The sequence below is a fragment of the Suillus subaureus genome, assembly GCF_016647635.1.
Source record: "Suillus subaureus strain MN1 chromosome Unknown BJ212scaffold_267, whole genome shotgun sequence".
NCBI classification, from domain to species: domain Eukaryota; kingdom Fungi; phylum Basidiomycota; class Agaricomycetes; order Boletales; family Suillaceae; genus Suillus; species Suillus subaureus.
The window spans coordinates 1493-15586 of NW_024538823.1; the positions used below are offsets into that span (position 1 = coordinate 1493).

The 14094-nt window shown below is 45.1% G+C and overlaps 2 protein-coding genes across 2 annotated transcripts; both read left to right on the top strand.

Annotated features, from left to right (window-relative positions):
• Positions 1 to 1031: 1031 nt before the first annotated feature.
• On the top strand, positions 1032 to 1418 carry BJ212DRAFT_1306315 (uncharacterized protein; the record flags this gene model as incomplete). Its single annotated transcript, XM_041333810.1, has 2 exons — positions 1032 to 1203; positions 1243 to 1418. The coding sequence occupies 2 exons, from the start codon at positions 1032 to 1034 to the stop codon at positions 1416 to 1418; spliced, it is 348 nt and encodes a 115-aa protein (XP_041185348.1).
• Positions 1419 to 3327: 1909 nt separating this feature from the next.
• BJ212DRAFT_1489363 (uncharacterized protein) lies at positions 3328 to 3741 on the top strand (the record flags this gene model as incomplete). The annotated part of the gene is made up of 1 exon (XM_041341414.1): positions 3328 to 3741. The coding sequence occupies one exon, from the start codon at positions 3328 to 3330 to the stop codon at positions 3739 to 3741; it is 414 nt and encodes a 137-aa protein (XP_041185349.1).
• Positions 3742 to 14094: the final 10353 nt, after the last annotated feature.

The following is a 14094-nucleotide window of genomic DNA, read 5'->3' on the forward strand; positions in this document are numbered from 1 at the left end:
ATAGAGTGCTCCCTGTTCGCTTCCGAGCCCTGGGAGCACGCCTAGGCACAGCTTACCTGTGGCCTAGGAAGTTTTCATATACCTACCACCACGAGAGAGATACACCAACCACCATCAGTCTAGTAGTCATCTAGCAGTCAGAATCTATCATCTTCAGCCAGTATGCTTCAGTCGTCGCCCTAGTCACCAGCAACAGTCCATTATCACTCAGCAACCCCAGTTCACGCCTTCCATCAGTCTTTACACGTCCGCACACCAGTTTGCACCTTATTCCCACACTTCGCGCTCCTACGCGCTCCATATTCCCGCGCATGCGCCCCCAGTGCGCTTCACCAGAGTTGACCTGGTGTCACTTTGTGGATTTGCTTTCCTTGCTTCCCTTAAGGGTCGAACATATCGCCTGGCGCACTTCGACCAACACTTAGAGAGTCAGTAGCCTTCCTCACACCCCAGAGGTAGAGGCATCTTTCTTTCTTTAGCTCTGCAAGCCTAGCAGAGTTGTTGAACCTTCAACGAGCTTTGGTCAATCTGTTCATTTGTGAGATCAGCTTCTCACCTAGTTTTCTGATATTGACCAACATGAGCTTTGGTCCATCTGTTCATTTGTGAGACCCACTTCTCACCTAGTTTACTGAAATTGACCAACACAAGCTTTGGTCAATCTGATCATTTGTGAGACCAGATTCTCACCACTTTGTGCCTATTTGACCAACCAGTCTTTGGTCAACATATTCATATTTGAGACCGTAGTCTCTACAGAGAATTATCTTAACAAGGAACCATGTTCCAGTGTCTAGATGGTTTATCCTAGACAAGTTTATAAGTTGGGATATAACACAAAAGCTCTGGCTAAGTTAATCACATAGATTGGTTTAGCAAGCCTCCCAAGGACTCACACATTATCTACCATGAAAGAAGAAAAGTCGTAGACCATGTTAATTGAGGACCGGCAAGAAGTCTTATCCTAGTGTAATTGTGGTGTCATTACATTTTACACACATTTATATAAGACCCTCGGTTATTAAGACATCATGTTGGATGGCGAGATTCACCTCACTAAAGTTCTTTACTTCACCTGTCTAGCTGTTGCAGATGGCTTAGATGAAGATGGAGAACAGATTTTTCATTGGCAGGCCATGGCACTTGTCATGATGTATTCCTATCCAGATCATGACCTTCTTGAGCTCTCCTTTCATGCTGTAAGTTAATGCAAACCCATTGAGGATGATATTCATGTTGTAGATGTGAAATCCATTACTGATGTCATTGGCATGGTGCCCCACCAACCCAATCTACCATCTGGGGTGACTGAGGACAGATATTTTTTAGTTGAGAAGCCGGGACTCAATATTGCAACATTCGGGGTGGCTTACAAGGGTGCTGGTGAAGATGACGAGGCTCAAGACAATGAATATTAGGTGAAACATGTATTTAATTACAATTATTTAAAACTTGTCATCAAGAGACATGTCAAGTTTATGTTTAAGTTCCCACACAGCCTGAAAGGACTCATCTGTCCTGGAATGATCATAAAAACATGCCTCTTCCTCTTTTGTGAAGTACTTCCAATAGATTGAGCCTGGAGGGGGTGGACTTGGTGTTGTGAACTACTTTTGGTCAAGCTTGGGAGCAATAGGTTTAGGTGTAGTGGGTTCAGATTCTGGTTCTGTGACACTATCATCGCCACTGGGAAGAGCTTTTGATGGTAGAGGTGTGATGTTTGATGGTAGAAGTGCGATGTTTGATGGTCAAGGTGCGACATCGTCTGATTCCGGTTCTGTGACACTGTCATTGCTCAGGAGAGTCTTTGAGGGCACTGCATGCTGTCCTGGTTCATCCAATTCTGGTTCCATGACACTGTCATTGCTGCTGAGAAAAGCTTTTGATGGGAGAGGTGCGACATCATCTGATTCCAGTTCTGTGATGCTGTCGTCACTCAGGAGAGTCTTAGATAGGAGAGGTGCTATATCATCAAAGCTTTTAAATGCTAATTCAGTGTATCTCTAGACAGTGCAGTCAAATGATATACTTACATATCATCAATCCAATCTTGTAGCACCTCCTTTTGTGTGATGAGTTGCTTCTGGTCAGACTCAGCAAGAATGTGCTGCTTAAGAAGTTGACAAGCAGGATTATTGAGCCAGTATTCTTGAGCCAGTATTCTTGAGCCAGTATATCATTGTCAGATGGAGTCAAATGAGGACTGCTATCAGACACAGAGTGGCTGCAACAGTTGGTCCAGTCCTCGCTGAATAAATTAAGTGTGTGAGTCCACAATTTACTACAGGTTAATCTGACCTTATGGGCTCTTTCTGAAGATATTCATTGAGGTCAGAGTCTGATGGTAACTTCAAGAAAAATTGCACAACATCAGGGAGGTCCATAAGACTTTGAATACGAGAAATGAGCTTAATTCAAATACTTGGGAGATTTCAAGTGATTTGGATATTGCTGAAATGTCAGATACACCAGTGGGTAGTTATGACTTCATAGCGTCTCTTCATACCACCATCATGTCAGTACTATCCCCACCCTCACTGGCTTCACCAGGGTCTTTCTTGTCTTCATCTCTTTCATTGGATCATTTCTTGCAGCATTCAAAGGATTACCTGCAACAGAATGTAAGTATCATATTGCCTGTATCATATGCTCAGAATATCTTCATAGAGTGAATATATGCACATAAAGGGTGGGTATATGCGCATGCCAAGTGCCAGCACTCCCTCTGAAATTTGAATCCTGCTCCTTCAGGAACAGCTCACTGGATATGAATCACAATGCATCAAGTTACAGTGCAAAATCGCAAGACTCACAGGAGAACATGATACTATTAAGTATGCTGTAGGGATTTCATATTCTGTGGGCTTGTATAGGCAGATATTACTTAGTGTTATGTTCGCACTTTTGGTGCTTATGTAATCATCATAGTTTTCACCATCTACCAGTACCAGTCTGAGACTGAGAGTTATTAGCATGATTTCCTACTCTCTCTGAGCACTGAGTCTAGTCCAGAAACCCTTTAGGGTTGAATAGCAGCTAGGCATAGCACATTTAGCCCAACATTAGAAGTCTACTTTCCAGTTCTCTTCTTGTTGTGTTTCCCACAACACAACCCTTTCTTAAATCTAGTATACTGACAACTAGTCTAGACAATCATTCCATGATATTGTACAGGTTCTTCGATTACCAAAGGATACGGACCTGCTCAAATTCATGATTGGCAATGTCATAGCAAGCGACTCACAGCAATCCTGCCCCACCAAAACTTCTCACCTGAAAGTACAGTTTTGGCTCCAATCTGACTACAACACATGGCTTGATTCTGCCATGGTCTTGCACATCAAACAAGGCACTGCTCCATACCTTGAGGAAGAGGATGGTACCTGCATCACAAATGCAACTCTCAAGTCTATCCACTGTAGGTGTCATGCAGCTTGGGCCGAACTTGTGGTGAAGAAACTCGTGCCACCAACATGGGTGAGGCTATGCACCTCTGGCCAAACCTTGATGTGGAGCATCATGGAGATGGAGTTTCCTCTGTTATGGCTTGACATGGATGGCTGGAAGTTGACCTTACTTTGTACAACTGACTATCCCAACTGGCAGAAATGCCACCTTGATCAAGATGGGAGCTGGAAGAACCCAGACAAGACTGCCACCAAACACAAGGCTATGGACAACAACAACAACAACAGCATGCACTCAGATACCAAGCCTGTTAAGGTTGTACTCAAGGGATAACTGGATCTGAAGGGCTTCAGCCTCAGCTCGTGCGCTGTGCCCCTTACCCAAGTATTGCCCCTTATTTCAGGAAGGCAAGACTAACACGTCCAGAAGGTCAGACAAGTATCATAATGGATCCAGATGACTTCTGGATGCAGGATAGGTATCGTAGGGCTAATCTGGACAAGTCCAGACTAGAAACTAACGGTAATAGACTGTTGGAGACAGAGGTGGATACAGATAGACTATAGGAATCAATCCTAAGTCTCAGAGGGTGACAAGAGTGGAGATACTCAAGTCCAGAGGATGGGAATGAGTAGACCTAAGATGATATTCGAACTGAGGTACTACAGAAAGTCATAGGAGGTTATATACTATAGATATCTAATGGAATGATCAATCAGCAGAGTCCAAGGCTATGTATGAAGCATGTGGATAGTCTATTGGTAAGTAGAAATGGATCACAAATCATGAAACGGAAATGAAACATAGGTAATGGATCAGGGAGCAGGACGGATGTACAGATAACCGAAATACCGGAGTTAGGGGGTTACCAAAGGGAGACGAGCGCTGGTTGTGGATTCGGATGAGTTGTGGACTGGACTGGATGAGTGGACAGATTGAATGACAAGATGTTGGAGGGAGATAAGATGTGGATCTGAGATGAGATAAGGGTCAGATCTGAGATCCAGATATGCAGATATGACAAAGCCCAATCGAGCACCAGTTTTCAAGTCAAAGGGTAAAAAATGCGAACGTATGGATGACTCCCTTGATTTGGAACTTGCTGATAAGCATCACAAAGGCATGTATTACTATCACCACTATACTCATCTAACTCTTTGTATAGTGTCTTCTCCCATCAACATATCTGATTCGGATGTCTCCCACAATGGCAATCACAGCCTTCTTGGCAGCCTCAGCAACAATTCTGACAATCAGTACAAGCCTGATCCACCTCTTCCTGCACTCCCTCCTTCCTCGCCACCTCATCACAGCACATCTGGCAGCCTCAGGAACAGTTCTGACATTCAGTACTATGAGCCTGATCTGCCTCTTCCTGCACTCCCTCCTTCCTCGCCACCTCGTTATGGCACCATTCTTCCTGGCATCCCACTCAGCAATTCAAACAAGGAGAATGTCCCTGTTATCCTCAAGAATCCCCTGTAAGTTTTTTTTTCAATCAATCAGTTCGTGCTAACCACTTTACATGATAGTGTGAATATCTTTGGTGGGCCCAGTGGCATCCCCAAATTCATCCCCACTCCAGCAATTCCTCTGAGCACAGACTCAAGCAAAGGTGGTCCTGTCAAGAGTGGGCCAACCACTGGTGGAGTTGATGTGAAGAAGTGCTCGAAGATGTGGCCAGGTTCTATGAAGAATGGAAGGTAAGTGACCCATTATTTGTTGATATTTCACTGACACATCAGCAGAAACTTATGTGCACTATGATGGATCAAACAGATGAACAAAAATGGAACCATGGACAAATTCAAGCTCTACTGGAACACTCTAGCAATGGCTCAGCAAGATGAATATCAAGCTGAGGCCAAGCATCTTGACAGTGCTGGTGCCTGGAAGAAGGCTTCTGATTCTGCTGTCGTCAATGGTGCTCTCCACTAGCACCCCAGCCATTACTATTGCACTACTCCCAGGCCTTTGTACACTGTTTTCTGGTGCCCCTCCCTCTCTGTTATCCCCACCACAATACCTGTCATCTGTCTGCTACTGCTGTGTTATTTCCCCCTGCATTTGTACTGTTGTCATGCTCCCATTATTGTATTGTTTCTGTGCACCCCCGCACCTGCTTTTATGCCGCTGCAATACCTATCAGTGCTAATATCATGCCCTGTCATAGCATGTCATTTCTTGTCATATCAATTGATTCATTTTGCTGTACTACTTTATATGGCATGATATGATTTTATATGAAAATTGAACCAAAAACATATGTTGTCAGAGGAGGGCATGCCCTGGCATGCAGTATATGTGATGCACCCCAACGACATATGTTGTGCTCCGATATTTTTTTAATCAAGAAAAAAAACAGACAATGTCCGTTCTTGTTGTACTACACCATAGGCAGTTTCTACTGGGCATCAATCTTGAGCTCATACAACTGGAACAGCACCACCCCTAGAGTTTTAAAGTTCAGTCTGGTCCAGTTTTTTGCCTCTATTTTAAGGCAACCAGACTAAAACTGGTGAGCTAGGACAAAAGCAATGTGATGGGAACTTGATGATGGTGATGATGTCTTACTCTATGAACAGAGCTGACTGCATGTGCTTGTTGCTGACTGAGCTATGTAGGTGCCTGAGAGGCTGCCTCTTGTCTCTATGTCTGTCTCTAGTCTATGCCCTTGGGACCCCAGCCCCCACTATAAGTGTTTATATAGGGTCAGACAGTGTTGGTTGCTATATGATAGACTCACTTTTCCAAAAAAAAAAAAACTAATGGTGTCTTACCAAATTATGCTCTGAATTTGTAGATTTACACAAAGAAGGTTCCTCTATATTCATGTATAAGCTGGCATCAGGAAGACTTGGGTGACTCATCCCCAATGCAAAGGGGAACACATATAATGTCAAGAAAGTGATGCAGAGATAATGGTGTCTGGTGGAATAGTGCTCTGAATCTATAGCTTTATGCAAAGAATGTTCCCTTGCATTCCATTACATGTTAGACATCAAATAGACTACAATGATCAATCCACAACATAATTGGACAAATTGTTCCCTGCTCCAATTATGTTTGATATTTTTTGTTTGATATTTTTAATGCCAAGATCACAAAGCAGAAATCATAGTAGAACTGTGCTCTAAGTTTGTAGGATTATGCATAGGAGGTTCCTTTAAATTCCATTACATGAATTGATCATTTCACTTACATATATTATACTGATTACTGACATTGCATACATTACCAAAGTATACGTATCATGGTCCATTTTTTCACGGGGCAGTGATGCACTGAAAGGGAAAGGCTGTGAACATGGCAGCCCTCTCGGGACTCGCAACACGTTTGCCAATATCAAGGAGATCTTCGTGCATGCAGGTAAGAAATAAACCTTCATGTCTGTCAGCAAGGTGTCCATATGCCACAGCCATGATTAGGGATGCCGCGTATCTGTTACAAGGATTGATTGTCAGCCAGACTTAGGTACGAAAGCTCGAGCCTCGTGTATTGCTGAGGGTCGCTAGTGGCATTTAAAAAATTGGTGACCGGTTGGCCGGCCCCCACTTCATTTGCATGGCGAGAGTACGTCTCGTGGTATGGGACCGAGACTTCGGCCCTAAAGACTTGATGAAAGATCTTGCGATGTCGCCGTGAAGTCTCACCGTGCAGAAGGAGTATAATATTGAAAGCCAGTCCAGTTCTGCATCGTCAGTGGACGCACCGATGAGGAACGGATGAAAACTGGCAATGTAACAACGTACACAAATGTCATATTTCTACGGTCCATCTCATCGAGAATGACCTGCATTCCATTGTCCAAGCTCAAGTCTCATGACACCTAGCTACGGTATCTGGTGTGGCTATCTACGCCGCAATTTCCTTGGCATCATTGTAAAGCGGGATCTCGCCAAATTTGCCATCTCCTTGGAGATCCGAGAACCGTTTGGTAGCCTCGTAGGACGGCGCAGCATCCGTGGGAGGCGCGATATACTAGTACATCGTCAGATATATAACATGAACAATTAACACGCATTCTTACCGGAGGTAGATTCTCGAGTTCAAAGCTGCTAGGCGGCGCAGGGAAAGAGACAGCCAGGATCTAAAGGATCCCAGGAGTATGGAATTGACGTTGAGCAATCATCGAGCCTGTAGTTGAGAGGTAAGACCTACAATCCCGTCCCTAAACATACCGGGCATGGTGACTTTCCAGGTGGGAATAACCGCATAGGATGAAGCAGATCGGATATCATCCTTTGCCCAGCGATCAATCATCTTGTTTACTCGCACACGACCCTTTCCAGAACTTGTTTCAGTACACCGAAGTGATAAAGAAACCAGATCAAAATTACCATGTATTTCCAGATAATAATTGGCAAAAACATGACGATCCAAAGACCAACTGTGACACCAAAAGCTATAAGCCTGGCCTGCCAGATGATCTGATTTTGACGGCCCTCGTCGATTCGTTCATCATTAAAATGATGAATGTAGTCGTAGTAAGCCACGATTGGAGCGATAAATGTCAAACTATAGTAGGAAATCAGAGCAAAATAGGGACAAAAAAAGAGACGAGTTTACATCATAGCTATGAACATCCAGGATCTTTCCAGCACTGGTTTGGAATACTGGGAAGCCATGCGCGTGACAGCACGTACACGAGTCTCCCACATATGGGGAGAAACCTAGAAGCAAGTGATGAGCATCTACGAAGTTTCTATATATAAAAGGACCGACATAGTTTTGCAACCCCATAGGAAATAGGGGAGGAGGCTGAGTATGCGATAGTTCCTAGAAGAGATGCCTTAACTATATTTGAGATCAGAGATCGAACTACACACCACCACCACCTCATTCTTCCTGGTCTTGGGACTGGACCAAAGGGCTAATGCAGGTCGCATCATGCCATCATACTTGGGAGGACTCAATGCCATTTCAACAGAAGTTAGGACGAATAAGCAAGAGCGAAGTTCAGATAACTGCAATAGATGGTCCCGCAACTTGAATCAAGACTAGCTCGCGATCAATGAGATGGAGGAATAATAGCAAGACTGAGCCTGTCAATCCTGTTACAAGGCCTGCTTGTGAGTGAGAAAGGGAAATAAAGGAGTCAGATCCAGCTCTGGGGGTCAGAGTGAGTTTTGAAGAGCTGCGCTGTGGCTGGCCAATGTAAATATAAGGCGGTGTGTGTCGTGATGGAGCAGTGCCGCAACAAGTAGGACCTTGTTACAAGTCAGTGGACTATCATGATGACGTAAGCTGGATAGCAACGTTGAACAATCCGTCACTGAGGATTCCACAAAAGGCGATTCTTGGCTGTAGTAACAGGCCCCCGTGCAACGTTCTGTACTCATATTGCTGTGGCGGGTCTTTTTGAGCTCATGGGTGGTAACAGTCATTAGCTCACACTGACTACCATTTACTACACTATGAAGATGATAGTCGATGATCTCATGTTTTAGATTTGTTTGGGCTTCGCTATGGGTAGACGGTAAATTGGCAAAGAAAAGTACTTTCGCGTTTCACCCCATCTTTCTTCATCTTTTTGAGCGCTCACATCCACATCACTCCAGACAACATCGTATCCGGCATCGGCAAGGTGCAGTTCCGACAACCGAGTATACACATCATAGAATAGCGCGTCTGTAGATATGTTGAATTCGTAGAAATACAGAATTTGAGCATAAACGCACTGGTTGCGCCCAGGCCATTGAAAAAGCTGAACCTTGATTCAGGACTCGCTAGAAGTTCTCGTAAATGTTTGAAAAAATTATGAAGCTCTTAACGAGAAATCATCAACATTGATGTCCCGTTTTCTGATGACTTGGCCAGTAACTCACCGCTATAGTTTTCTGAGAAGGTGTCCGTATAGATGATATCAAATTTTCCGAATCCTTGAAGGGCCTCGCTAGCAATGCAGTCTTGCCACTTGCCCTCCAATATGCTCACTCCCTTTTTGTCGTACCACCCTTGTTCTTTCATATGAGCGAGAACGTCACGATGAGGCTCTACAATCACATGCAATGCAGGGGGTGTGCTGAGATTTTGGAAGAAATTGTCGATCTGTGTCATCGTTAAAAGAATGCGCTGTTTGACTCAACGCGGTCCTCACTATACCAAGACCAAACCCGACATTAAGGACTTTCAACCCTAGATTTTTCTTTTCGTGATCGATGCATAATTTCTCCACGGTTTTCTGCACTGTTTCGGAAACCACCACATTCGACGTCATACATTACTCAAAGGACTGCACTTACTGATCTCCCGTTCCCATCCCATCATAACGCCCACTTCTTGGCCATCATCGAGGTCAAGCAGGCAAATATCCTGGCCATGGGCATCTTGAGTGTAGCGCAACGTAGATGACAAAAAGGCGTCTATGGATGCGACTGCGGAGTTGTCCACGTCCCGAAGCACAAATGATGACGGAGTGGGATTCAAGGATGTCTGAGACGAAAGTAAGGTCAAAAGCAACTCTGGGGACATCTATGAGCACTCGTCCAAAGTGAAGCCCAAAATACTTCGTGCCTGATCGGATGCCTGCGTCGCGGATTAGGTTGTAACACTCTACATTGTTGAGCGACAATGCAATATCACCAGCAGTATTCTGCAAGCTGTCGACTACACCCTCTACTTAGTCAACGGAGGCATTCCTTGAGTGGCATCTGCCGCACCTGCGTTCCAGATGGCGCCTTCCTCGATGAGTAACTTCACGAGCTGCTCGTTTTCGACGTAGGCGGCGGCATGTAGAGCTGAAGTACCTTCATCATCTTGATACCACAGTGGTGCTCCAGCATCTATTAAATCTTGCACGTTTGAAATAGGTTCTTTCTCCAGGATAGCCTGGATGAGTGTTGTCCCCAACTCAGTCAGCGCGATGATCTCGGGGTCATCGACACCGTCAATGATCTCAAAGTCGTCCTCGAACGTCTCACTCATCGAGATGAAGTACGCTTCCAGACTCTTCGTGGAAAGACTCAGAGAAGCCAATGAAGTCAAACCGCTTGCAAGACGATGGGGTAGTAAGGCAGTCAGGCCAGTATTAATGCAAATGCTCCAACGGTAGGACGATCAAATATAATTTAGGGATGAGATAAGATTGATCAGGACAATCAAAAGCAAATACATATAATGCCTAGTAAACTTGGTCAAGTCGTCTCGCTGGACCCGAACCCATTATGCATATCTGTCTCTTACCCCCAGAAATTTTACTTCACATTTTCGCTATCTATCAGGAAGACTATGAACCACTGAGCTCTCGCGCTACACTTGCATCTCTGGCAAGGACCTGCAAGATCTTCAAGGAGCCTGCGCTCGACATTCTTTGGAAAGACATAGATGGATTGGAGCCACTCATTTCATGCCTCGTTGCATGCCTCCCAAAAGGGATCAGTGACAAAAATACGCGAGGGACGTTGGTGAGCGAAAAATGTAAAGATCTACGCAATATTGAACACTCAAAATTATCAAATAGACGATCAAAAGACCTCTCTTAAATAGAGAGTGGAGCCTCATCAATCGATACACACAACGTATCCACTCCTTGAGGGTCTTTACCACTCAGCTAGACACCATAGACAATCGGGTCGTGCAAGCGCTAATTTCTGCGCCATCGCCGCTGTTGCCGAACCTTCATGATTTGTCTTGGCGTGATGACCGAGAATGCTTCATTCCATTGTTGCGCACACTCCTCAGTCCAACTATTACGTTGTTGAAGCTGGACAATAGTTTTTCAAGCTTACCCTCGTTTGCTAAGGCTGCCTTGTTAGCCTCCCTCGGAGCTCGATGTCCATGCATCCGGGAACTCGAGTGCTTTTATGACGGTGTAGATTCTGAAGAAATTACAGATGCAATATGTGAAGCCTTATGTGGCTTGAAGGAGCTCCTCCGTCTTGAAACAGATGTTTTTAACACACGGATACTTCCTCACTTGGCTTTTTTACCGTCATTGGAGTATCTGCATTTCGTCCTGTCAGTATACGACGCCGACGAGCCGCAACCTAATTGCGTCTCGACATTTTCCTCTCATTTCGACCAAGTGCGCTTCACTATACCCACACCTTTCGTTCTCAGTCAATGTCTCAACAACGTCCGTTTTCTCTCCTGTCGATCGGTGACGGTGGGCGTGGATTACGATGATACTCCGTACAATCCACTGGATGCTACAAACCTCATAAGCTCTTTCTCGAAGTGCTTCTCTCCTGCTCTTGAGAAGATCCATTTCGAATTCGAATTCCCTTTCAGCAGCATTGTCGAAGAAGACATACTTGCTGATCCCATCTTTGCACTTCACTTTGATGCGATCGCTCCATTGCTGTCATTTAGTCATTTAACAGACTTAGACCTCGATTGGATTTGCGCTTCGGCCGTTGATGATGCTTCACTCAAGACAATGGCCCAATCATGGCCACACCTCGAGAATTTCTCATTTGGAAGTTCGGCTCGTTGGCTCGTTCCGCCATCTCTCACCTTTGTGGGATTCGTTCACCTCATACATCATTGCCGGCACTTGCATAGCATTGCATTACCCTTTTGCGCATGTCCGGTGGACGCCAACAGCGAGCCTTTTTCTGAAACCATTCCCAATGAGAAGATCACGACACTTTTTGTGGGGGTTTCTCCAATCGTCGATCCCATCTCTGTGGCCTGTCAACTGCATACATTGCTGCCCAAGTTGACCTCCGTGGAGTTCCTTGACTTTGATGCTGAGTTCTTCGTGCCACCGCCGTTTGAACATTTTGAGGGTGAATGGAGGAGGGTGAATGATTTCCTCAAAGTGCTTTTTACAGTTGCAAAAATGAAAAGGAACACGGGTCAAGCGCCATTAGCCCATGTTGCAGACCTGACGGACCCTGGACACAATGCGCATTGACTTAGATACCTGCAGGTACACACTGCGAAGCTATACATCCGGAATATTTAGTCTACGTCAATGTGAAACTTTTGTTCTGTGTATGTACAGATGTAAATGGAAATGCAATTGCAACTAAATTGTCGATCAAGAATCAAGATAAGATCTTGGTTTTCTGAAGTGGCGGTTGAGGCTAACTCTCTTCGCAACTGAAGCAGATCTGAACGAAGAAGTCATAGAAAAGGTCCCAAGTAAATGAAGCAAAAGAAACAGTGTTGGTTGCAGGGTCGTAATAATGCTCATGTTTACTCCAGTGTCAGGTCATGATCTAGCATTTGAGAAGGGCTGGTTATCTTACTCATAGGCTACTTGCCATATGGTCGATAAGTTTCGGAGCTCTGCCTCTGCCTCCGACACGGTTGCCCCACTGCTTTAGTCACTTAGTAGACTTAGACCTCAATGGGATTTATGTTTCGCCTGTCGACAACGCTTCACTCAAAATTCTGGCCTCAGCTCGAGAGCTTTCGCCGTTCTTGTTCCCATGTCCACCTGCTACTCGTACACCAGCATTCCACGGTACCTTCCAATCTGTTCTCCAAAGAAAGCAAAAATATCTCACCGCCTGATCACCCAAACGTTGCCTCCACTGCCACCAGAGTCCTTATTCACCCCGAATGGCCGAGCACATGATCAAGGTTTCACGCGTCTCGCCATCGACCATACACTCACTACGTACACACTAACCGGTGCAAAAAAAGACGTACTATCACGCCGGTGAGTCATCATTGGTTAAATCCAGGACGCAAACTACTCACGCAATTGGACTCGTAGCAGCCAAAGCAGTCGACATCTTTTAGGCAAAAGAAAGGACAATTCTCGTTGTTAGCCTCACTGGCAGATACCGATGTGGAAGGCATAGCAGATATTGATACTGTCAAAGCAGCAACAACGGCGAGGGCAAAGGAGAAACGCATCGTTTGTGAGGATGTAAAAGAGGATCAAATCAATCTGAGGCGGACAGTAGGAAGACGCCTTGCTTTATATGCTGATTATTGGCGAAGGAACCTATCGACCTGAAATCCCCTTTCGAACAGTTGATATCTGCAATGATATTGCCAGCAGTCTGTCAGCGTGGAATAATTTTGCGAACTACCATGCGGGGCACGATCAACTACTTGAATCCAAACATTAACCAGTTAAGGGAGTACGGCCGACCCCTAGTAACGAGTTCCGTCAAAAGAACGGTAGAACATTAATTAATTGAAATCCGCGCGCATTGCTTGCTCTCAAAATCAGGTTCTGTCACGGAGCTTTAGTACTGGCGTTGGAAGACATGCATGGTGACTGAAGAAACAAGCCTAGTCATCCTCGTGAAAAATGATTCGTTGCTCCTGTGCAATTTGGGGTGCTTCCTCGGGTGGAACCTGCTCTGCATCCAAGTCATCCTCTAAACCGACCTTATCGCGTTCCTCAGCATCATCCACCTCCTCTTCGTCGCTCTCCTCCCCAGGTTTCCTAAACACGAGTTCCTTTCCATTCACCAATCGTCTTTTCTTCAATGGAGCTTCTTGCGTGTCATCCTTCCCGTCGCCTTTCTCTGATGGCTTAACTTTTGCTCTTTCCTTCTTCTTTTGTCGCTTGGCTCGGTTTTTGGCTGTCTTGGCTTCAGCTGTATCCTCCGCTTCTTTCCGCCTTCTCTCAAACTCTGCTGTTTCAGATTCCTGCCAGACTTTCAGAACATGTTATGTTTATGGAGCTGGACCACATACTATTCTTGCTTCATCTTCCATCATCTTTAGTCGCTCGTATTCTCTGCGTCTACTGGCCTTGTATACGTGAAACTCGCC